Source organism: Poecilia mexicana, unplaced genomic scaffold, assembly GCF_051168715.1.
Source record: "Poecilia mexicana isolate PSO_F unplaced genomic scaffold, ASM5116871v1 scaffold_15, whole genome shotgun sequence".
NCBI classification, from domain to species: Eukaryota; Metazoa; Chordata; class Actinopteri; order Cyprinodontiformes; family Poeciliidae; genus Poecilia; species Poecilia mexicana.
Window position 1 is genome coordinate 16,554,050 of NW_028263384.1, and position 25,821 is coordinate 16,579,870.

At 40.1% G+C, this 25,821-nt stretch overlaps 1 protein-coding gene across 1 annotated transcript; it reads right to left on the reverse strand.

The window, feature by feature from the left end:
- Nucleotides 1–365: 365 nt before the first annotated feature.
- stox1 (storkhead box 1) lies at nt 366–23,831 on the reverse strand. Its single transcript, XM_014987526.2, has 4 exons — nt 23,175–23,831; nt 6,267–6,419; nt 2,088–4,716; nt 366–886 (listed from the first exon to the last, which is right to left on the reverse strand). Exons 1-4 carry the CDS (start codon nt 23,497–23,499, stop codon nt 733–735), a joined length of 3,261 nt encoding a protein of 1,086 aa, XP_014843012.2. The 5' UTR covers nt 23,500–23,831; the 3' UTR covers nt 366–732.
- Nucleotides 23,832–25,821: the final 1,990 nt, after the last annotated feature.

Sequence of the window (25,821 nt, forward strand, 5' to 3'; positions counted from 1 at the left end):
CTTGTATATATAAAAACTTTACTTCTACTTTTATGTAGAAACTTTTCGTAGTCCTACATTAAATTAGTTGCCATGCTGGCCGAGCTAAAACACTTTAACAGCTGTTTTTCTATAATATATAATTATATATATACATATATATATATTTAAAAAAAAAATTCCCTTCTCACCCTCCGCGGGTGGTCTCTCTTTCATCCTCTGAGCTCGGGTCCTCTACCAGAGGCCTGGGAGCTTGAGGGTCCTGCGCTGTGTGTGTGTATATATATATATATATATATATATATATATATATATATATATATATATATATATACCAATTTGTGTATAAAGTCCATACATGTATCATGAAACAAAAGACATCTTGGTGAATATATAATATATTTTATTTTGTAACTCAAGAGCAAAATTGAAAAACTAGGACGTGCTTTTCTACACATTTGAGCAAATTGGACGATGAAAAAAAATTGCATTCATATTGCATACAATACAAACTATAACAGCACATACACAAGTAAATCTGGATATATCTTAGCAGAATCTGAGTCTATTTACATTTATTGTGTTCACTGTACATTTTTACACACACCTGTGTTGTCATAGGTGTCCATATGGGGAGGTAGGCAGCAAAGTGCAGATCCTCGTCCATCCATTTTTGTTAGCATGTGCATACAGCAAGCATATCATTTAAGCCTTTTCGAGAAGAGTGATCAGCATTGCTTCACCAAGGATCTGCTATACGTTCATGACAGGAGTTAGCTGTAGCAGTGAGCTCTGTGGTCGGATAGCGCTGCTCTTTGAATGCAGCTTCTCCAGGTTCTGCAGGAAGCCCCGTCTCTTGAGGCCTTCGAGGATAACGGTGTTGCTCGATGCAAGGCTGACACGGGTCCTGCAAGGAGCAGAAAAATACCACTTTGGTAATGTGACATCATTCAGCACACGACCAGTGGCGACCAGGTGCACAGAGAGTTCAATATCAGGAAAGAAATTCTTTTCTTCCTCTTCGATTTTAAAATGAGTTTTTAAGTGCCGCACAGCAATTACACATAATTATCAGCAATGACTCCCTGCTGTTCAAACACTGGATGCTATAATTGGCCACAAGGTGTTTGCACAGCTTTATTGCAATTTACCTTAAAAGTACAACAGCGCGTTTTGGGAGCGAGGCCAACCACAGACATGCAATCCCAAGGTTAACAAACTTCATTTCTGTGTTTGTATTGGCCAAAGGCACTTCAGAAAGGCAGGCCGTGGTGTGTGGGCGCACATCTGGAAGGGTACGATGTTTTGCGAAAGTCTTCACCCCTCTTGGAATTTTTTACATTTTGTCACGTTACAATCTCTATCTTCTGTCTTTTATGGCACAGAGTAGACCATCACAGAGTAATTCATATTTGTAAAACTAAAAGAAGATATTTGGCTTTTGATTTTTTTATTGTAATACATATTAAAATTTTCAGGCCCTCTGAGTCAGTACAGATCCATCTTTTTGCAGCAATTGCAGCTTATGGATCTTTGCAGCTTGTTGCTTCCACCTAGCAACATGGTTTCACCATGATTATGGAGTATTGAGGTTGATGTGCAGTGGAAACTTTCTGCCACACATACAATTTTGCATGTAGGCCAAAAAAATAAAAATAAATTCAGTTTCATTTGACCAGAGCAATTTCGTCCATGCTTCCTATCCACAACATGGCTTGAGTCAAACCATGACGCTGTCTTCTTCTTTTTTAACAATTACAATTTTTTTTCTCTCCTATAAAGGCCAGATTTACAGAGTGCACAGCCAAAAGTTATAGTCAACAAATTCTTCCATGTGAGTTGTGGACCACTGGTCACACATGTCTGATTTTTATTTGCAAGCAATTTGAAAATTCTTGTATACTTTCATTTCCAAATTTGTGATTGCAACAAGACAAAATGTAAAACAGTTCAAGGGATGTGGATAATATGACACAATATGTACTGGCCTTAGAATTCAATGGCTTTCACACTATATTAATAGGTAAAGGTGTTGTGAGGAATTACATAATCATTTTTACATTACTTTTTAATAAAACATACATAAAAACAAGAAGGCAGGCACTCACCGAGGGGAATCTATTCCACTGTCTCCAGTGATGCTCTGGTTCTCCACCATTTCCTCGGCTCTTCTGGCCCCAGTTGGTGCGCTCTGGATGGCTTTGTGGGTCTGAGGAACACTATTCTCATCAAAGCCGTCCTGCCGCACATCCACAGCCCAGTGCGCAGACTCGCCATCACCTTCGTCGGCTGATTTTCGGACAGTCTCCGAGTCTGATTCGAGCTCGCTGGCCTGGCAGTAGTCAAAGATACTGCTGTCGGCACCTTCGCATACCTTCGAACAGTTTCCATCCAGAATAGGTCCACATCCCTTCTCACCCTGGATCAATACAGCCCTCGCAGGACTTTGCTCGCAGAATGTCCCCGGTGATCTAGTTCTTTGATGATGTGGTCTCCAGCTGCTCTCTGCTGGTCTTGAGGCTATGAGGGAAGCTTCTCTCTGGCTCGTGGGAGTAATTAGATCTGTTAAAGTGCTATCTGTTGAGTCTTGTTTGCAAGCGGCTTGCGGTTGTTGAAACATAACTTTGTAATAGGAATGTTGATGGGTTTTAGATTCGTGGTTATTGTAAACCAGCTGGTGATAGTTTGCAATACCAGTTCGGTAATCATCATCTGCATCAATAATCTCCTCAGTGTTCAGGCACAGGGAGCTGCAGGCATCTTCTTCTTCTGGTCCATCTGCTGCCCGATAGAGCCTACAGTCATCCTCTATTAAACCCTCACTGTTTGCTATTAGCGGTGTACTGTCAGGGGTCAGTTCCAGAATATCTCCTTTGTTAATTGTTCTGCTGCCTGATCGAACCTCCTGCTGATCCTCAATAGTCATGGAGAGATCCTCTGGCTTTGGGATATTATCCCTTTGTTGAGTGGAAAGTCGTAGGGAGTGTTTCCGCTGTAAAGAGGGCTTGGGCCATGGCAGATCTGGGTTATGTGGAGGGTTTATTGCAGACTGGTATGGATAGGTAGGGGAAACACTAGTCATATTGGAGTGTTGCTGGATGTTAGTGAGACTGTCATCTTTCATTTTGCCTTGATCTGGTACATTTTTGTACTGTTGGACATCTTGAAAATATCCATTTTTGCCCTCTCTCTCCCAAACCTCCTTGCTGCTTTGTTCTTCTTGACGCCGAACTTTGTCATCGATCCTGAGTGTGCTGCCATGTAGATATGCTGAGCTGTATTCCAAACCAAGCTCTCTGTTGACCTTCTTGTCTGGCTGGAGCAGATGTTCAGCGACAAAGTCTGCCTCATGGTCACAGTCGTATCTGTCCTCAGACGAGGGGAATTTCAGGGCATTCTCTCCTTCTGCTGCCATCAGTTTTGCCCGATGAGGGTCCCATGACTTGGAGCGGTGACTAGTTCGTTCCTTTCTACCAGACACAGATGTTTTGCCCTGTTTGACTTCTTTGGCCTCTCGTCTTCTGTGCTCCCTGTTGGTGGGAGCTATGTTCTCAGCATCCTTGATTGGATGAGTCTGGAAAGGATTATCAATGCGTTTCTTGTAGAGACTCTTTCCCTCAACATTCCCAGGCTCCTCTACTTGATCTGCAGCATCAGCAGAGATTTCTCCCCTAAGCCTTGTTGGAATCAAATCCTCCTCATCTGGATAAATGTCGGAACATATGGGGGCCTTGCTTTTAATCTTCTCTTTGTCCCTTTCCCTTTGCTTTTCTCGAGATGAGTGGACCCTCCTCTTGCTACGAGAGAGCTTCTGAGACAATCTTTTCCCTCCACCGGCTTTAGACAAGTGGTGATGCCTGTGTTTGGAGTAAGTTAGGATGTCGGTTGACATTCCCTTGTTGACTCCCTTGTCTTCGCTGTCCAGACCTCGATCCAGAATCTTGTCCACTCCCCTTTCCCTCCTCTCCTCCAGTTTCTTCATTAGGACAGTGTGCCGTGTCAGGTTGTCCACAGTCAGTTCAGGGTTGATACGTTTGATGATGGCATGCTCCAGGTCTCGGGGCAAGTTGTTCAAGTCTTCCTCATCTCTTACAGGCCACTCCTCCGGAGGGAACTGACCTGAAAATGATGCATACTCCTTCTTTGGTTTCTCCTTTTTAGCTCCGTTCCTCCTGAACAAGCTGAGACCGAACTTCCTCACGGGTTTATCCTTTTCTTTCCGATTTGTGGCATTTGTAGTGGCTGTTGTTTTGCTGATCTCACTAGCTTGGCAGTCAGCAGCTGTGGATGTGGACTGATGCTGCACTGAGGGTTTATGATCTGACGCGCGGGGCCACTTTAGGCTTCTTCCCGTGCATTCGCTTATGGACACAGACACAGAATGCTGGTCGGGAACAGTGGAGGGAGGGACGGTGGCCGTTTCAGTGGCGGCAGTGGTGTTGGGGGAATTTTGATGAGGGCTAAAACAGCTGCATGACCTGCAGTGGGCGACAGGGACTGTTTGAGTGCCCTCAGTGCAGACTTCATTGCTCAAAAGGTAAGTAACAGGAGGGGTCAGAGGAGGGTCATCTGTTGAACCAGAGGTCCACCAGTTCTTCTCTCGAACCATGTTGTTGGTGATGAAATAAGTCTGAGGCGTGACAATGAAGTAGCCCTCGCCGGTGTGGTAAATCTTGCGCTCCTTGATCAGAGTTCCGAGTGCGTTATAGAGGATGTCCTGAGTGGGAATGGTTATCCCTAAGACACAGAAATACAGAAGAGTGTGACAGACATTGAGTGGCTAAGAGGATACATTTTATCTAGCCACAAGATGATTCTATCAATCAAACTAAAGTACATTAACATGTATGTATTGTTTAAGTGATTTTCTTTACTGTTTTGATACTTTCAAATTATATATTGTGTCTTTACAATAGTATTTATGCTCATTGAACTTTAGTCATCTAACAAACACATACATCAATGTATTCACTTGGGTTTAAAGTAAAAAAACAAACACAAAGTAGTACTTTATAAAAGGAAGAACAATGATACATTGTTTTTAGATTCCTTACAAAAAAAAACCCTAAAACGTTTTGCATACTCATGTATTCAGCCACCCTGAGCTAATACTTCAAGGAACCACTTTTTGTTGCAATTACAGCTCCACGTCTTTTTACTCATTCACAGAACAGCTGCATTTATGTTGAGATTAAATTACACACATATTGTTTACTAGTTGGGTGGTTCCTGAAGGCAATTGGTTGTGCTGGATTTTATTTGATGGTGTCCAATATAAATTGAATGAAATTTATACTTTTTGTTTGTAAAAACGTACCATATTTTCCTTCCACTTCACATTTATGCACTACTTTTAGTTAGTCTAACACATGAACTCTAAATAAAATTTGTGGTTGTAATATAGCAATATGAAACGCTGCAGGGGATATGAATATTTTTGCAACCGATCTTAGACTTTTTGTAAATTCTCTCTGTGTTTTAATTTGACAGGAAATTTCCTTAAATGTCTGGGGATGAACTAGAGAACAGCGACTGCACACAACTGACAGTAACAATAATGTTGAAAGAGATAATATAGGTTTTGAAGGCAGTCTACAACACAAACATGCATTGTTTCTAGAGTTTTTGTCTTGTTTATTCATATAAGACAATGTAAAAAAAAACTTTTTGCACATCACAAAAGGACTTTGTGTTAATGTACTGAATGAGTTAAACCTTTTTCAAACCAGGCAGTATTTACAAGATTGATAACATTCTTACATAAAACAAAAAAAATGTTTACCTTTAAAAGACAGGAAAAAGAAGTATATTTTCTTAGTCTAAACATCTTCATTTTGTCTTTTTTTAAGCTATTATTAGTGCATTTAAGACAGTAAAGGATTTAGATTTTAGGAAATATTTGAAGCAAAGTGTCTTTTCAAAAACATAAAGTGAAAAAATTAGGACTATGTTCTAATTTTAGATTATATGCTCACGTGTTTATATTTCATGTTCATACATAGTTGTGTAATCCTTTATTTACCTCTAGAAAATAAATTGATGTAATTACAGGTGAGCCACAAAAAATGTGTTTGTTTTGAACAAAAATGTTAGGACACCTAACCCCATAACAGTTCAACAGGCCTTTCATTTAGCTTTTAATCCATAGTTATTTTATGTGAATTTCTCAGTATTGTTAAATTTCTTACTATCTAAAACTATTAGGGGAAAAACAACTTAGGGCGCTCTCATTTTTCACACAGTTTACTTTTTAGACATGACATTTGAGAAAATGTTTTATGAATTACCTGGATGGGCTTTGCTCATGTAGTTGACAAGCGCCTCCTGGGTGACGATTATCTGGGCAGAGTTCATGTCGGAGATGACAGAGCACAGCACTTCAGCCAAGGGAATGAACTGCGACTGAGGAACCGGGGACATCTGCACTGGGGAGAGGTCACCTGAAACAAACACACATCATCTTGAGGAGCGGGTGAAACAGGTGGGGCCCACTTCAGGAGATCTAAACACACCTGTGTCGGGGAAGGTCTCCTTCCAACCGCTGCTGCCAGTGAAAACAACTCAAAGTACCGAAGTTGACATTCTTGCCCTAACCACCCTCTAAATCATGACCGTGGTGGTCTATTTGTGAGTTATATGAACCGTACCTGACTTGCTTTTCAAATTCCAGCAATACAGAGACGGACCGCAGAACTCCCCGACTCCCACAGAAACAGCCACAAGTCCGCCTGCTGTGCAGATCAGATATCCTGCCACCCATATCACACAGCCATGCACCCCCAGGAGCAGCATTTACACAAACATGTCACCAACACAAAGAAAACATATAGAAGAGCTACACTAGATAATCTGTCTTTATATGTATGTCTTACGTAAAGTTTGTTGGAAATATATATGCATAGCAGTTCTTGCATCATTGCTTTTAATCTAGTCGTTTTAGAAACTTTGCATAACCAAAACAAAGGTTCACAGTTTTCCCACAAGAAAAAAACCCCCCAATTAAATCAATGTAGTGGTTACGTTAGATGAAAAAGGGGCCAAGCTGTCGACTGATCACCACCTGAAAGCATGTTGGATCCCTAGCATGAAAAGCTCCCCAGATGAGGGGTGTAAATTAGGAGATGACCCTCATTTGGAGATCTGAGAAAATTCCTTACTTGCTCAGTTTTAGAGAAACTGAATCTAAATGGGTCTCCAATGAAGCTTCCAGGAGTTGTGGTCTAAAGTTCATCGGTGCTGTTGTGAGGACTACCAGAAGACAGGTTGGTGGCTCCAGGTATTGGTTTTCCTCTGAGGAGTCCTAAACCAACAGACATGTTGGGCTGTTTCCATGGTTGCAGAAGCAAAAACATTAGAAAAATTTGGAAAAACAATTTCATTTTTGGTTGTTTGAGACTGAAAAGGAAAGTATGAACCATCCCAGGTGGTGTTCTACTTTGGAGATGTTTCTGGGTGGTTTTGGGGCATGCCCCACTAGGAGACAGACACACAACTCAATGGAAGAACCACGTTTCCCTCCTCACTCTCAATGAACAAGAGAGTGCTACTGGGAAGAGTGATATCTGGGTTTCCTCTGTGACCTGATCTCAGATAATGAATTACTATTTTCTCAGTGATAACATAGAAAGAAACAGCTATATTTGGTTTGCCTCGTGCTGCCTTGTTGAACTAGTTACTGTGTGCGTCTTGTTGGAAGGTCACTATCATCAAAATCATTGATATTCTAACAAGAAAGCAGGGGGAGCACCAAAGCAAGCCGTATTGTGCTGCTGGTGAATGATTAGCAAAGGCACTGAGTTACCTCAAATACTTTTCTCGAGGGTTATATGCGTAACCTTACCCACAAGAGTGGGAAATTGGTTTTAGTTAATCAGCTACACCACACAGATATTTGAATCCCACCGCATAACCAGATGGACCTCCAACTTGTTTTTGTTTTTCCACGAGTTTCCTTGTGTGTTTTTAGGTTTTGGGTGGTTGGGCTCGGGAGGAAAATTTCTGCATAAACTATGTGGATTTGGGATAAAACTTAAACATGTGTAGTGTCTGTGTGACAGCGAGCAATTCTCCCCTCCGCCCCAGGGCCGCTCACCAGAAACATTCCCAAGCTCACACTTGAAGCAAACTAAACATTTACAGCCCTCACACTTGAGCCACTTATAGACAAGGCAGGGAAAATATACAACTAATCAAATGTGTGTCCTGGTGAAGCGTGACTGAATACACACACAGACACAGGACACTGGTACCGACAGGTCACAGCTAAAAGTCTAACTAGTCTGTTGCATTAAATATCAATAAAATACACTGAAGCCTGCAATTCTTAAATGATAAAAATCAGAAAAGTTCAAAGGGTATAGATCGTTTTGCAAGGTCAGAATAATTACATTTAACATGCATGGAATTATATGATTACTTGACTTTTTGATGAATGTGTCAAAATGGCATCAAAATCAATCCTTTGATGCTCACCGAAATGGATTTAAATTAAAAACCTAGATAAGAAATATTAAACACTAAGTTAGTAGAAGAAAATATCAGTGTAGCGAGCTCTCTTAAAGCTCACAAGGCTTACAGATAAGGTTACGTCTTTATAAAATTGATCCTGAGGGATTGTAAAAGAAAAGAAAAAGGGGGGAAAGAAAACATCTGCGCTCCCTCAGCTGAGACAAGGCATTAAGCTGCCTAAACCTCAGCAGAGATATCTTTATAGCAGCTGTACTCAGCAATGAATTAAAGCTGCTGACTTAGCTCCTCATTGTTATTAACTTCCTATAGGAATGTCTGGCAGGCTGTGCACATAAAGCACCAATGTTTTACCACTCTCAAGAGTCACAGATTCAACTGAGATATGACAGAAAGAAAACGTCTTTATGCCTGGGAAAAAATTTACCTAGTGCTCTTTTACAGCAGCATTAATTCCAGTAGGTTGAAAACAAACCTAGATCCAAGGATAATATATTTTCAGATACCTGCAATCATGACCTACATTAAATAAATATTTTTATTCCTAGGGAAAAAGGTGGTGTGTAACAGAAAAAAACGGGACAGTGGAGGATTAGAGTTTACTGAATCCAACATTAGCAGGCGTGACCGCCAGGGAGGGTCACTGCTGTAACCACCTTCTCTCCAGGGGGAACGGACCTCTGTGTTGCTGTAATCCAAGACTGGGAATCCAACATTACACCCTTTGTCATAGCCGGCATGAATACCCAGCTGAGTGCCATGGCAACACAGTCCTGATCCACAATGGGAGGGGAGGAACGGCGGCTCCAGAGTCAAAACAGGATGGGACTTGTGTTGAAGCGAGGCGGCATAATTTCAGTGGAGCCCCTCAAAGAGGCACCGATGGTCTGCACTCAACATGTTTAATGGAAACCACATATTATAGAAGGGCATTAATTAGTATTCAGCCCCATTTTACTCTTATACATAAAAATACAATTCGGAATCGATCTTTATAGAGATCTCTGTGAATACAGTTGCTCTTTAAAGGTTTCGGATTATTGTTAGAGAGCAATCAGCTTTACCACAGTTACTCTAGAGGAGCTGCAGAGATTTACTGCACAGGTGGGGGAGTCTATTCACAGTCAGACAGTCAAATCTGGCCTTCATGGGGGAGCTGCTTAAATATAACTTCTGTTTTCAGAATGCCAAAACATTTCCCATCTGCAGTTTGACCAAAACCAGGCAGGAAACACAGCAAAGATGTGAAGAAAAGCTTCTAGACAGAAGATACAACACTTAGTTCATTGGCCAGAATGCATCACCCTGATGCCTATGGGGCATGAGGCTTTAGGTAAACGTCTTCTTTATTACTGAGAAATAATCCTAAAGACTTTTAAAAACATATTTATGAGCCTCATTTGAATTGAACGTTTTCTTGTTTTTCATATCTTGTAGAGTGGCTAACAGAAATGGATCTCTACGTCACCTCAGATTTATAACTTACTGAAACAGGAAGTGATGGATCATTGAACAGTGGTGCCTAAACACTTTGACCAAATTAACACAGAAGGATAAGCATTCAGAAATGTTTCATTATATGTCTAGTTGAAGTAAAGAAAGAGGTAAATGCAGACTTTTTTTTTTCTTTTAATCAAAATTGGATAACCTCCTCAACTTTACCATCGGCTCCCTCGTCACTGCTGAATGTACCTCAGTACTTATTTGGTGTGAAACTGTCCTGATAAACAAACTTCAGCATAGACAACAGCACATTTCTCCCCAAGTCAAACTAATCTGCTGTCTGGGGAACATGAAGAAGAATTTCGAACTGACTGTTCATGTTACAGAGATGATTGACAAAGACCTTCTCTCCTCTTCCCCACTGAAATGTCTTTGGCTGATGAAACTGATCAATGCCACATGTATTCACATGGCTGTGTTGGTTAGCAGGCCCCAGAGCCACATGAATCCTATTTCAAGTGTGATTACATTAAATTTAGTCCCCTGAAAAAAGAAAAAAGGAAGAGAAAAACACAGCAAACAATATGCAGGGCCTCTGTTAGCTGTGGAGCTCCAGATTATCCAGACTGAAGATAGAAAAGGTGAAAACTTTCCAGACATAATCTAAATGCTTCACATTTTAGGTAAGTCCATTCTAAATCACAATCCGCTGAAGTATAGATGCTGTATACGGATAAAAGAAACACGCTTCATTTGCCCACAAACACGCATTCGGAAAAGCACATCAGAAACACACGAAACAGCTAGAAGATGAAGCTTCAGGCTAATATGTCATTTCTCTGCCGTCTTGTTGCCGTTCACGTTTTGAGAACAAATGCATGACTACAGCTTCAGTTTAAAGATCATTCCCAGGCTTTAACAAAGTCAGTAACAGGCTCGCTTGGATTTATTGTGTCATGCAGTCTAGCAAAAGCCCCATAAAATTTAATACGCTGCACATTAATTTGAAATATATTGTTCTTATTAGTCATGGTGTTGGCATCTCGACACCAACTTTGTTTTCCCACTCAAACATATCGATAAATCTTGAATAAAACTTATTGAGGAGAGTCTTTTGGGTGATCCATGACTCTTCATCAAGTGGTGTTAATGTAATTGTTTTGGGCTTTTAAACGAGATGCATGAGTAACTCTGAGGGTTAGCTATCCAAATCCCCATTAAATACACTGTACTTCAAGTTCCCTTATATGATCATCTAATAACTATGAAACCTGAAAGAGGTATTTTTGTTGTGCATATGAGATTTTATTTTATAGTAACTAGTTTCTTAGGAAATGTAATGAAATGCCTTTTTTGGAATTCACGTCTCTAATGCCGCCACTACAATAGTGCATATCATCACCTTCCTAAAATAATGGTCTATGTCATTTCTTTGCCAAAAGTGTTTGTTTTCTTTGCCTAAACATATTTTAGAAAAAGAGGTGATTTTTTTAAATTTATTATTATTATTATTATTTTTTTTTTTCCTCCTAAATAACTTTTGGCAAAAAAAAAGAAAAAGACTTAGGTCATTATTTTAGGAAGGTGACAAAATGCTAAAGTCTTTCATGTGAAGCCTTAAAATGAGTTTAAGGACTTGTAACAAAAGTTTTATTCCTTTATGTGTGCAAAAAACATTCTGGACAGAGTTAATGAGCTTTATAATTTAACCCCTGTCGCAAATTCAACTCACACTGCAGCCAAGTAGCACATTCAACACGTATCAATTATTATATTTTACTCCAGAAGAGTAAACAAGCTAACATGGGGCACAGGACTAAAGACTTGGTCAAACTGTTTTTAGTCCTTGATGGGTGTCTTGTCATTTGCTGCATGTCTTCCCCTTCTCTCTCAACCCTTTTTCTGTCAAATTACAATAAAGGTTCCTGAATAGTTCTCAGAAAAAAAACATGCAAAGATTAGCTTAGCTGTTCAGCAAACCAAACCACTTAAAATATTTATGGCAGGAGCAACACTTGAGTTTATATCTATAGAAAGAAACAATGAAGCTCTGCATGTTTTCAGTGATATGCATTTGGAACATTATGCTAGCTTTTTTATACCCACGTTGACGCAGCATGCTCTGCAAAAACCCCACTTGGGATAAAAGATAATTATTTACAAGCTCCATTAGTTGTTCACTTGGTAACCCTGGACTCGGTATCAGTCGTCGTCAAATCTTAAATGGTTATGATCATTACCAGGACAAAAAAACAACCCAAAATCCTAACTAGGACATATATATATTTTAATGCGTTTCTTCTTGACACACGAGGACTAAACGTTTCACAAAAACAGCAATCAGCTTATATCAATGTTTATACTTTGGTTTTGTTTATGCACTGAGAATCTGGCTTGTGAGCAGAATCAGGTGATTCACACACTGATTGACCTGATCACTGAGCAGTCTGAAACTCAAAAATATGAACTCAAGTTCTGTTTCATTTTGACATGAGTGCAGTGTACCACACCGGAGAGTTTTTCTTCATTGCTACTTCCTTTGTTTACTACAAAAAAAAATCCAACATTTTTGACTGTTCTCCCATCTAAACGCTTAAATGGATCGCAGCGGTACTAGGAAATATTGAATTACGCTGCTTGCTCTCGGGGAAGGTACGAAAAGAAACTCTTAATTCCTCCCCTCTTTGCTGTTGCAGGTGAAACCTAGCTGAAATATCTGCTTTGTTTTTCTCTCTCCAAGGCATCTGGGAAGGCTTATGCTCTCAAACACATACCCTCTTATCTTACCCCGCTATCGTCTAATCTTCTGGATTCCACTTAGTCAACGACATAATCTTCTCTCTCCCTCATCATGAACACACAGCACGACGTTCAACCCGATCAACGGCTAAGCCCCTCCCTGACTCCCATTGACTGAGACCTTGTGAGCGCCATGCTTGAGTGTATCTGCAGATTGTACATGCAAGATTTGAGGTAAGTCTCCATCGGGACAATGTCAAACATTCATACGGTGAGATTTAGTGTAATGAGAGTAGATGCTAGCTGTAATTTATGTCCCTAAAACCTCCCACAACCACTTCCCACTTTGTTTTCAGTGATTTTGCCTGCATTACCCCGACCTCCCATTTGATATGTGTTTGTGTGGAGGGGGTATCATGAGTTTTTTTGAAGCTCTTTACGAGCTTGTGTCTTTCACTCGCAGAACAACACACAGATGTGGGCGTTGCAGTTAAATGACCCAATAAACTTAGTGAAAAGATCCCTTCAGAAAGCAACAAGAGGCCAAATGTCTCAAGAAGCAGACCAACACAAGTTATTTCCTGCCCTTCCTTCCTGAAAGCACCAGTAGCACAAATATCGACTATGGAACGAGCTAAATAATTAACAAAATAACTCTACTGTTTGTGACTCATCGATAAGCAGTAAAAGAAAGAGTAACTGATCACTTTACAGCTGTATTGATTGACTTCCAGCGATAAAATTAGTATTTCAGACCAAATCGTGGTCACTAGGTAAATATTTAATCATCTCTATTGATGGTTCAGCATCTGAGAGGAGAGTTAATATGTTTAAACATTAAGAGAGGTGCTAGGAAAGGGGGAAGAGTCCTGATTAATCTTTGCTTACAAATATTTATGCTAAAGGAATGAACGTTAGCAACAGCAGAATAAAAAAAAAACATAAAATACAAAAAGATTCATTAGCTAAAAGGTAAAGTCGGTGAAAAAAAACACAGGTCAGTTTTGTGTTGTTTCATGTCACCATGGAAACCTTTAGTATGGCAGCGACCTGCCAAACGCAGCACAAAGACAAAGAGGGAAAAGGAACAGCAGCAGAGGGGCTGCATGGGTGCCTGAAATCCTTATTTGACAAAATGCTGCATTTTAATGTTCATCTGTGCTGGCAAGAAGACACAGAAACCTCTGAGACTGATCCATTCAAACATCTCAGCTCACATAGTTTGTCACCACAGAGTAACTAGAACAACCCCTGGGGCTGAAACCTCATTAAATATTGTTTTCAACACATGATGCACACAAAGTAACGGAAAGCCAAATTGTGCTGTATTTGAGTTAGTATTCAAAGACTTTTTCGATTAATCGGCTCTGTAGCAGAGACTGCATGTTGTTACAAAGAACGCTAAGTCCTGATTTACTAGTTTGTAACTTAATATCAAAACATCCCAACGCCAGGAGACACATTAAAAACCCAACATTACCCCATCGTTTTTACTTCGGTCCTCTTCAGATTTCATAGACCCCACCCCATATCTGGTTCCCTTCGACTTTTATGGAGCCAGAAATTAATCCGGAGTCTGTATAGGCCCACAGTTGGTATTCATAGCAATCTGTTTCTCATTCACCCACACCCAGATAGAATAGGTTTAAGGCTAGACCTTTTAGTTTTCTAGTAAAATCTGATATGAAATCCGCAGACGTAAGTTGGAGAATGCATTTAGAGCAAAGCAAACCATCTTTAACGTAGATGTAAAAACTCTATTGCAGCAATAAATATTGTTATAGTCAAGATGCTCTAATCCAGAGGTTCCCAAACTGTGGGGCGCGCCCCCTAGGGTGGGCGCCGTGTCATTGCAGGGGGGGGGGGGGGCGCAGGAAGCCATCTGGATGAAAAAAATAATAAAACATGAACGCTGTATGCACAGGGTTTTTACCTTAAAATGGCCAAATTTCTGTTATTCCTCTGTCAATTTGATACAGTAGGGGCTTTCACACTTCCCATATCTGTGTCCTCTGTCATTTTTACTGCTGATAAAAGTCGTAACGTGTTTTTCCGAGCCACTTTTAAACGCAACATGAGCGCTACGACACTCGCTCTGGTTTACACCTGTGCGGCAGTGAAGGACACCTGCTGCTGCTGTGCAGAGCTACGCAGGTGTGTTAGAATCACGGCAGCAAGCCAGAAAAACGCAAAGAACTTTTCACAGTTTTTCCCCCAAGCTAACCAACTGAGTTGAGTAAAGCTGTTGGATGTAGGTAAAGTTAGCTAAAGGTTGACTAGCTAATATCAATACAGCACCTTAAGCTTAACAAGTAGCCTGTAGGCTACTGATGTTTTCTTTGTTCAACTACATACATTCATTTTGCCCCCAAAAAAGACCTCCCTCCCATCCCCCGCTGCCCCCACAGCTCACACACCAACCAGACAGCCATTTGTAATCCATGGGGGGGCCCAGAAAAAGTTTGGAAACAACTGCTCTGATCAATCATGCAGGGATCTGTATTTAGCAGTTTCTTATTGGGACTAGTGCTCAGCAGGTCAAATACTAATAAAATCAGAGTTTTTTTCTTTTTTTCCTGTTAAAGAAAAACATCAAAGCTAAGAACTGTCATTATTTCATCTAGAAACACATCAGTCTTATATATATATATATATATATATATATATATATATATATATATATATATATATATATATATATATATATATACTTTGTTTTGAGTTCAACTAAATATCAGATTAGCTACATGTGATTTGGTGCATAATTGAGGACAATAAAATATACAATTGAGAGTATTAATGACACTAAAGTCTTTGTTTTTGAGACTAAAATGTAACTCCAGCCAAATTCTCAAGCTATGGTTCTCTACATTGTGTTCATTAACTCTGAGTCTAAAAGAGCCTTTATTTCAAATAGTGTGTAATAGTGTGTGTGTGTTGTCATTCAGAGTTCATATGATTCATTCAAGAATGCTGTGCTACTTTACTGATTTGCATTGTTTTGAGTCTTTTCCATAGATTAACTGTATCATCCCAAAGGCTCTGCATTCCCAGAAAATCCTGGAAAATAAAGACAGGAAATGGAGAAGAGGAGAGCAGAGGAAGAAAATGTAATAAAAGTGCAGCCTGAAGCTAAACCTGGGATACCCTGTTTGCAGGTTGTCGGCATTTCTCCGACGACACCTCACCACTAAAACAAAGACACGCACAATAAAAGTTGGTTTCACCAACTATTAATCAGGACTGATAACATTCATTGGTTGCAGATGAAACCCATTTCCTGCTGTTTAACTGGGCTCACGCTGCAGCTGATCCCTGTGTTTATTATCTTAGTTCTCAGAGCATTACCTGCCATGTGATGCATTGCTTTTTAAAGTCCGACAAGTGATCCACACACACAATTTGGCATAATTCTTCCAAGCCTTTTTCCCTTTTCTGTTTAACCACAAAAACACAGCATTCTACTAATCACAGAAACAAGTAGTACATGTTCCAATGCAACGTAGTTTGACAGCAGCAACAGGAGAATTTAAAGATAAGTCTCCTTACGAGAAACCTAAGAACCTGCAGACGGGATTAGAGGTAAACCAACATATCGACCAGCCAATAAATTAGGTTGGCTGATATTCTGGCTCAAAAACAGAACACCGGTCTGTGTGAGCTGCTGGGGGAAAAAAAGTGCAGAATTTAATTTGTTTCAGGAGTTGGAACCAGCATGGTATCACGCATGGGTTATGTAAGTCGACACAGTGCGAGATTCGCTAATTGTTGTGGAGAGCCAGCGATTTTTTAGCAACTCGACCGATAAAAATATGTTGTGTGCAAACACCGAAGAGACTGCTTCAAAAGCAGAGATCTCCGAGTCTATTAGGCATCAATTTGCACAATAAAAAAATATATCTTTTGGTATTTTTCAAATTATGTGTGGGACACAAAAAAGAAGGGGATTTGTGCAAGCACAGCCACTGGAAGGTAAAATGTCACAGTGCTATTTGCTTAAGAGTTTATACCAACAAGCTTAGAAAGTACAAATTAGAACTTCAATGTAAATCAGAAACACCTTCTGTTTTATCATTTATGATAAAACCTCCAAAGTTTTACTTTTTGAATTGCTATTTTTGAGTCACAAATATTGTCATATCTTTCTGAAAACATGACATCAGACAATTGCTAAACAATAAGTCTCAGCATCTAATGACCCAACAACAGAAGACTGATCCCCATCTAAACAATAACTTCTCGACTAAACAGATTTGACACAACAGTCAGCAGTATGGTTATGTTTTTTTATTGTGGCCATTAAAGTGGCAACCATGGTGCTGTTCAGGGAGGTTTCAATTGGAGATGCAGGAGTGCCCAATAAGCAAAGAACACCTGGGTACCATATCGATGCGTGTTTCTCCATTTGCTCTCTGAGAAAAGCCCTCTGAAGCCAAATGACCTCAGGGTGGCTTGTTACCAGCAAGGTTGCACCCTTTGACCCCTGCTGCTCAGTTAGGACAGGGTGGGCCATTTAGAGCCAGCAGAGCTCAGCAAGGGGTGTCATGGTTAATAAGCTGACATCTGGAAGAGTTATGACCATTAGTGGAGCGCTCTGAGACTTTGACCAAACATCCTCATGAAAGGCAACACCCCCTGCGTTAAAACTGCGCTTTCAAGTCAAAAGAACAGAGCAGCAACGAGGCCTGCTGCGGTATGAGCAAAGTAAATGACCTAAAGCCTAAATGAAGCATTTCAGGAATGTTTCACTGCTTCATGGCATGGCGAGGTAAATGAAACATACTGTTTGAAAAGGAAACCAGGCTTAAAAAGGAGAGCAGAGCCATGCTCTAGTCTGTAAGAGTCACAGCTGAGGAGGTTTGTGCGGCATGCCAAGCAGTGCTTTCAATGGCAAAAGTGAGAATTGATTTGTGGCAAGAAAAAGAGTCAATTAAAGAGAATGATTATAAGAAGGACACAGGAAACTTCCTACCCTGGTTCACGGTATGGATACATGCTCCTCCTGTCACTAAGACAATGGTAGGACTGTAAATAATTAAACCAGTAAACGTCACTGTGGAGCCTTAAGCTTCAAAAGGAGAGTTGGTAGATTGTTTCCAGTGTGAATGCACAAACTATTTTCAATTCAAAAAATTTAGGTAAAGTATTCATTAAGTGTTTTACACAGTGGAGAAAAGCATTTAGCTGGTAAAGACATCCTGCCTTCAAACTGCGCCAACAAGGATCATTACCGAACTATATAATGGTTTTGAAGACATGTTCTTTCATTATCTCCAAATGGCTGCACAGTGGCACGGCTGTACGCACGGCTGCCTTGCAGCAACAGGATCATGTTCAAATCCCTTTCTGCATGTTCTCCATGTACATGCTTGGGTTCTCTCCAGATACTCTCGTTTCCTCCCACACCCCAAAAACATCACATATTCAGTTTCTCTAACTTGTCCTTAGGTCTCTGGGCATCCATACATGACACTGTGTGTCCTTGGTTTCCATGCCAAACTAGAACATGCCAGTTTGTCTCAATTGGAGGTAAACTGAGTTGCATGGGGGGTGAGGATGGTGGAATAAATATGGAACAAAATATATCAGTAGGAGTCATATTGACAATGTGCTCTGGTGACACAATAAATACGCAAAATGCAAGGTACTGACAACACACTTTCACATTGTCACTGTATTTGTCAAAATGTTTATAATATATAAGTGCCTTTTTTTTAACCCGATATGCAACAATTATTCCTAATGTAAGTAAAACACACAAATTTTCAAGTTACAGTTATAAAAAAGTTACATGCAACATTTATTGCTATGATTTAATCTGATACAAAGCAGAAAATATCTAATGTCTGCACACTCTACTACTTGATGGGGTTACAGACATCCCATGACAAATCAGAATAAAAACCCAGTAAGTGTTGTAATTTTTCCACTTTTCATGCAGAATAAAGTACATCATTGTGTCTTTTTACTAATTACAGAGTAACTGTAATGTGTCTTCTTACACAGTGATGTAAAAAGACACATCATTGTGTCTTTTTACTAATTACAGAGTAACAGAAATGTAACAAGCTAATATTTCCTACATGATTAGTAGTGTGTTTCTGCTCAGACAGACAGCCTGCAGTCGGAGCTTAACTACTGTGGGTTTAAAACGTAATAAAAGTGACACTCCTTTAATTTCAGATTTATCAATGACTGAGTTTTTTGGCAACAGACCTGTTTACCAATAAAACAATGCAGTACTCCAGGCCCTCCTAGGTATTTGGAGGGGAATTAGCAGTCACTTTAAGGCCGGCTGGGACATATAATCTGTGCAGAGTCCTGTGTTTTGCCCCCTGGGTTCTCCACCCAGAAGGCCGTGCCAAGTAAACCTCTCAAGAGACACTTGCTAATCAAGTGTCTGAACCATCTCAGCAGGCCCTGAATGTGGAACATCTCAGGGTTAAATCCAAGCACCCTGCAGAGATGCTAATTTGAAACATTTGCATTTGTGATCTTTGTTCGTTTGGGAGAATGAAGAGAATTGCTAAGAAAGACCAGGTATCTCTCCTAACCCTGAAAAACTTGCTCTCACAGAACTTAGGCCTAAGGTATCATTCTTCAATTCTTTAAATAAATCTAGTTAAGTTTGAAATCCAGCACCCAAGTTTTCACAGATGGCAGCTCCTTTAGCTCTTGACGAACCGTCACATTTCCTCTGTGTTTGTTTAGCTAGACAAAAATCCTCTGCTTTAGTCCTTTTATGTTATAAATAAAAGGATAAAAAACATAACATTTGCTGGATTTAATAAAGATCAAACAATTTTGCTGACATAAAAGTTAATCAGAAACATTTATTGAAATAAGTCCCACAAAAACTGTCTTCCATTTGTCCTCTCACTCTTCGTGCTTCCTTTATGCATCCCAGGTGTTTACAATAATAAATATGTCATCTAACCAGGATCACTTTAAAGCTGCTGCTTATTATCCACGGTACAGTTAGAGCTGTCTGAACTGTCACGCTGGTCATTGCTGACATAATTTTGTAGGATGGATGAAGAGACAGGCCAACAAAGAAGACTTGAGAAACATCCAACAGACCCGATTTGAAGCAGAGAGGTCATTCCCAGTAACACTGGGGCCCATTCCCACAATGATAACAAGCCAGCCTGATCATGCTAACTCCTTCTCCTGCCTGCTTACCTCACCACTACCACCAACAACAACCAGCACCCCTCTCCACCCTGCCTTCACTTCTCCCAATCATGGACGATGGAGCAACAATCTGTGCAGACTCAGGCTGGTAACTCTGATTATCAGACCAGCAAGAAATTATCCAAGAATCAAGCGGTTATGTTGTTGTTGGTTTTTCCTTTTTTCATTGATTGGGGGTCTCGTCGGTTATGCCAACAAGCCCCAGCCGCATCTGGCTTGCTTCAGCTTCACGTCGCCTGAAAAAGCCACTTAACTTGGCGGGGCAGTAAAAGCACGTCCCAACCTTGCTCCGTCCTGGGAAAGGAAATAGGGCTGTTTGAGAATTCACTGTAGCCTATAACTCATAACATTTCTGTTTTGCAGGCTGACATTTTTATATCGGGACAATGTCAAGGCCTTTAAATTCCCTACCTGATATCAATCTAGGAGTCAAACTTCCACAGTCCCTGGCCAGCTGTGAAACGGAGAGGGTATTAATCCTGGTAGCAGGATAAGCAGCCGCAGTCAGCAGCCAGTTGCGTGGTGATTCACTGCTGACCAGCTCCCAATGAGAAGGTCATAAACAAGGCTCTGACAGCCGGCCAGAGCTGGTTTCCATACAAACTGCTGCAAAGAATTTGTTACAATGGAGCTATAGGCTGGAATGTACTGAGGAATCACCTAATGAGCCGAATCAGACGATTTTCTACTTAATCCAGATCATTGATTAATTTGCAGGAATCTCAAAAGCCAATCTCCTTCTGATTACAGTCAAGCACCATCAGGATAACTAAAAACTCAAAGAAGTCTATTTTAGTTTCTAGTGAATTATTCACATGGATGTGAAAAAGAAAAAGCACAGAGGTGTAAGAAGCCATTTAAAAGAAGTCGTCTTTTCTATGACATATCAACGTGTGTCTGCAGCTCATACAAGCTGAGAGAGAGGAACAAAGACTTTGACAGATAACAGGAAGGGTACAGCAAAGATGCTGTACCTTATCCTTTTAATTTGTAAAAGGGAAATTAACAAAATTTGGAAGTTATTCCTTTTAGAAATCTTTGAGTCAAGATAATACTTTTTCTGGGGAATACAAATGGTAATACAATTGCTAATTACTAATGTCAGCTTGTAGTTATTTAGCTTTCGTTTTAAAACGTTGCATTGCTACTTCTCTCACACAGTTTGACGGAAGTTTAAAAAAATTGACAAAACGCAGATTGAAAATCGGTCACAAAAATTCTGATCAGTATCTCAAAACTATAGATGAAACGTTTGCACAAATTTGTTTTTGTGAATTTAGAATACAAATTACTTGATATTTTGATGGCTGTCTTGCATCCAATACATCTCTGTGTCCATGATGGCTAGCTCAGTTTCACCTTTGGCCTGTACGCTGTTTGTTTGTGAGCTAAATCAAAGTTTAGGGTCACAAACTGTCTCACACCAGGATGGCGTGTCAGCCTCTGCCACACCCCCTCCTCTCCCGCTTCACGCCCTCCCATGTTCTCCCTCTGTGTGGTCTTTGCATTCCTCCATTGACTTGTCTGTGCACCGCTCAGTCTTGGCAGAGCTGCCGGGCTGACACAGAGTCAGCAAGTAGATGGTACAAACATCAAAACCTTTAATAATGCAAGTGTTGCTGGGACTGTCCAAGATCTAGCAGTTCTGAATCACAAAATCTGAATCTTACAGGTCCACTTTTTTGAGTGGAAACTCAAACTCCAGTTTTAAAGTGAGAAAATATACCATGTGTATCTCTTTGGAATAATTAGGTCAAAGACCCACAGAAGGTCGTGATTTTCTCCAGCAGTGTGCTCCCCACATTACCAACCTATGAGCTCAGGCTATAGGAGGCTGAATAAAGGGTTTCCATGCCTACGCCATTGTTTCATCTCAGCTACATTCTGCCTTAAAGCGTAGCCAGAAAATGGGGGCAATTACGAATGATTACACTAAGCTTTGGTAACAGTAAATCAAGAATACGCTGGCCTGTGAAGATTCTTCAGACTTCTTCTATGTGCCCCCACAGTGTTTTGAAGATTGTCTGTTAAATGTAATACTTTAATGCAGGTTTGACCACTGCTACTTTAAATTCAAAGTGCAACACAGGATGGATCCTTGACTAAACAAAGCGGCAACAAGAAAACCAGTTGTGACTACAACTGCTTGTCCCCCAGTGACAAAAACACTGACCTGGGTGGGAAGCCATATCACTCATATCTGCAAGCTAATGCTACAGACATTTTCTGGTGCAAAATATGAAAGCTTAAAAATGTGCAAAACTAAAAGTTGTTTCACAAAAATAACATTTTTAGCAAAAATTTGTTACGTATGTTTCATCTACTGAGATTTAAAAATGTACACGTGTGTAATTAATGAGGATTGATCTAAAGTCCTTTTAATCAGGAGTGATGGAAGTTTTTTTCTGGCTGTGGCGCCCGTCCCCCACTTGTTTCTGCACACTAAGACAAGCCTACTGTGCTTTTGCTCACATAAAAGGGTCACAAAAACCAATCATGCTTGGGGAACTCAAGGAGCGATCCCCTTAACTCCTAATAAGGCGGTCTGAAACTGAAGCTGAGCTTATGACCAGCATATCTCTCCTTTAACCCTAATTCAGACCTCCCAGTCTGCTCCAGTGTCCTTTCAACCGCAGAACCGATGTGACAAAATATTTGTCACTGGTAGCCAGGACGTCCACATGCCACCCAGGTTTTTGTGTCCAGAGGGACTGTCCACGTTGGCAGGGACAATCATAACCTCACTATGAAGATGGCACCAAAACCACAACAGACAAAGATCATAAGGACGAAGAAAAACTTCAACAAAAGTTGTTTTAAGTCGTTATAGTGTGGGGAGATCTACAGTGTATCATATCTGTTCTTATATCTTTTGTTTTTCTTCTATAAATCAATTTATTTTTGTTATATTTTCTGTTTTAAAAAAACAAACATTGTTTACACAGTGATACCATTAAACCGTGGTACATTTACACAAAGTTATCAGACTGTGATAATGTCTCACCAGCCCTTGAATGCATACCATCATGTAGACAGGCTTTATTATCTCCACAGTTTATTAACTAAGCCTTTTGTCATTAAGCTTAATTGAACTTTATGGCTGGTCCAATAAAACTCCAGAGGAAATAACTGTGCTCCATCTGACACTTATGTCTTAGTCTCTGTTTATAGTTTCACACACTTTTTTCCCCCCATTGTTATAAACAAATCCTAATGGGAGTTAGACACGACGTATTGAAGACACCTTATTTTCATGCTTTATTATATTTCTTTTGATTGCAGCAACTGTGTGGACTAAAAATGTAAGGCGTATCGATATGGTAAAGAAAAAAATTATATCACTAGTTACGTACCAACAGCTTTAATAATGAATCCCTTTGGTGACCTCAGAGCCCTGCGCATCCACGCTTCCCTCAGCACCTCCAAGTTGTTTGCGTTCCCTTGAATGAAAAGCACCAAGTTTTCCATCCATCCCTGAAAGTACACCTCCGCCATGGCCTTCACGAGTCTCTTATTCCAGAAACTGCGCGAGTTTTGGGCTTTGAAATCGGCAAAGATCTCCTGGCCACTCGGAGCGCTGGGTTTCCCCTCGACGGCGCGCGAACTCTCCTCGTCCGGGCCGAAGACCACGGCGAGCGAAGCTCCGGAGAGCTGGACGAGCCGCTGCTGGTGGGACATGTCTGAATGACCTTTACTTAGCTCAGGACGGGAGCGGTCATGGTCTAAATCGAAACGCTCTCGTTAAAAGACGAGTTTCCAATAGAAAACTCGCGGTGGACAGTGGATTTTGCCATGCATTCCTCTCTGGGGGCTGTGAACCCTGCAGCCAGCGCAGCAGACGGGGAGCGGAATGGTTTGTGTCGGCTTCCAGGGGAACGAGTGACGGTGGCAGGGAGGAAGAGGAGGAGGAGAAGGAGGAGGAGGAGGAGGAGGAGGAAGGTTCATCAGCCCGTTAATGCTGCTGCCGCTGCTGGGACACACACACACACACACACACACACACACACACACACACACACACAGGTGGACCTCCCACCGACTCCTCACAGGTGTGTGTCTGCTGTCAGGTGGAGTTCCGCTTCAACTACTTTAAAAGAGTTTGAAATAACAAAAACGCTTTAAAGAAGAAACAGACCTTGTTTTAACAGATTAACAAGTATCAGAGCTGAGCTACATCTGCTAGGCAGCGTGTCAGCAATACTCACAATTATGCATTCTAATAATTTGAATGGATAAATACAGCTCTGATTTACAGTTCAAATGATTAGGAAAGGAGCCCAGAATTTGTCTACAAGTCTAAGAAAAATGTTTCTGTAGTCATGAAAACTGAGACTAACACAGAACGTGTGAGTGTGGTCTTCAAATCCCAAAAGGCAAAGTTAATTTGACTCATCTAAATTCATGGATTTATTAGATTTATGTGTCTCTCTCCTCATTACTTATTTTGTCTTTGTCAGACATAAATAATTCCACACTGGTTAATTTAAGACATGGATGGCGGCCTCACGAGGAAAAATGTATTCCCAAGGACAGATGTGACAGAAACTTGACTTATAGCGTTTCACAACAAGAACTTTGCTGCAGAAAATGCTGCTTCAGCCACAGGGAGCACATTTGGTGCTAAAATCAGAACCATACCCTCCCGTGCTCCTAACCCCATTAGGCCCAGCTTTTTTTCTTTTTTTTTTTTTGATGCTGAAACAGGGACAGAGCCTGAAGCGCACACAGACACACACTTCATATAACTCAGAGGGGCCAGGGGCTTTGGTTTCAGCAGCACTCCGGCCCCTGAAAGGTCTGCATGGGCCAGTACGAGCCTCAGTGGGGCATTAGAGCTTTTGGAGGAACAGGATATTACACTTCCTCTGTACATCACCTCGGCCTGTACAGGATGAATTGTGTACAGTCTGTTCCAGGAAGTGAAGGAGGGAAGCTTAGGGAACATGAAGAAAGCTTGTCTTGATTTTCTCAAGTCTCTTAATGAGAAATTTGTTATAAAAGTTTAATGGGTGATAAATTAAAGTTTACACGCTCTTACATATTTCCCTGCCTTATTGTCTTAAAACAACATCCTATTTGAACACAGTTCAAATAAAGACAAACTTATGAGTTCTGTGGATTGCTTTTTTGTTAGATCCAACAGTTCCATGTTTTAAGTGTTTGGTAATAAAGTGTTACCAAACATTTTTTTTCCACACTAAGCAGAACGAATCAGGTAACGCTGATGTTGGACAGACTCAAGTAATTTCTTACAAAAAAGCTTTCTCATTTCAACTCACCGTCCGCTGGGATTTACGTCCATATTTTTGAGAAAACATGGAACAAATTTTCAGTCTGGTTTATTTTGGGCCATCGTACGTAAAATCAGTTCCTTAGATTGCTGATGTCAGTATTAATTTTTTTCTATATTTACCAACTATTAGTCACTATAAATCAATTAAGTATTCCTATCGAAGTGGAAATAGAGCTTTCATTAACATTGTTGTACTGAACACAGCAGCAAGCAGCTATAGTTTACTATTTGAAAAAGAAATGTTAGTGACCTAATTAATCAGACTGAACAAAGTTGTAAAATTATGACATATTTTATATATATATACAGAGAGAGAGAGAGAGATATCTATCTATCCATCCATCCATCCATCCATATATATATATTATATATATATATATATATATATATATATATATATATATATATATATATATATATATATATATATATATATATGTATATACTGCTCAAAAAAATAAAGGGAACATTTCACTTTAATTTTGTGTGTGACTCCAAATCCAGGCCTCCATTGGTTAATAAATTTGATTTCCATTGATGATTTTTGTGTGATTTTGTTGTCAGCACATTCAACTTTGTACAGAACAAAGTATTCAATGAGAATATTTCATTCATTCAGATCTAGGATGTGTTATTTGAGTGTTCATTTTATATATATATATATATATATATATATATATATATATATATATATATATATATATATA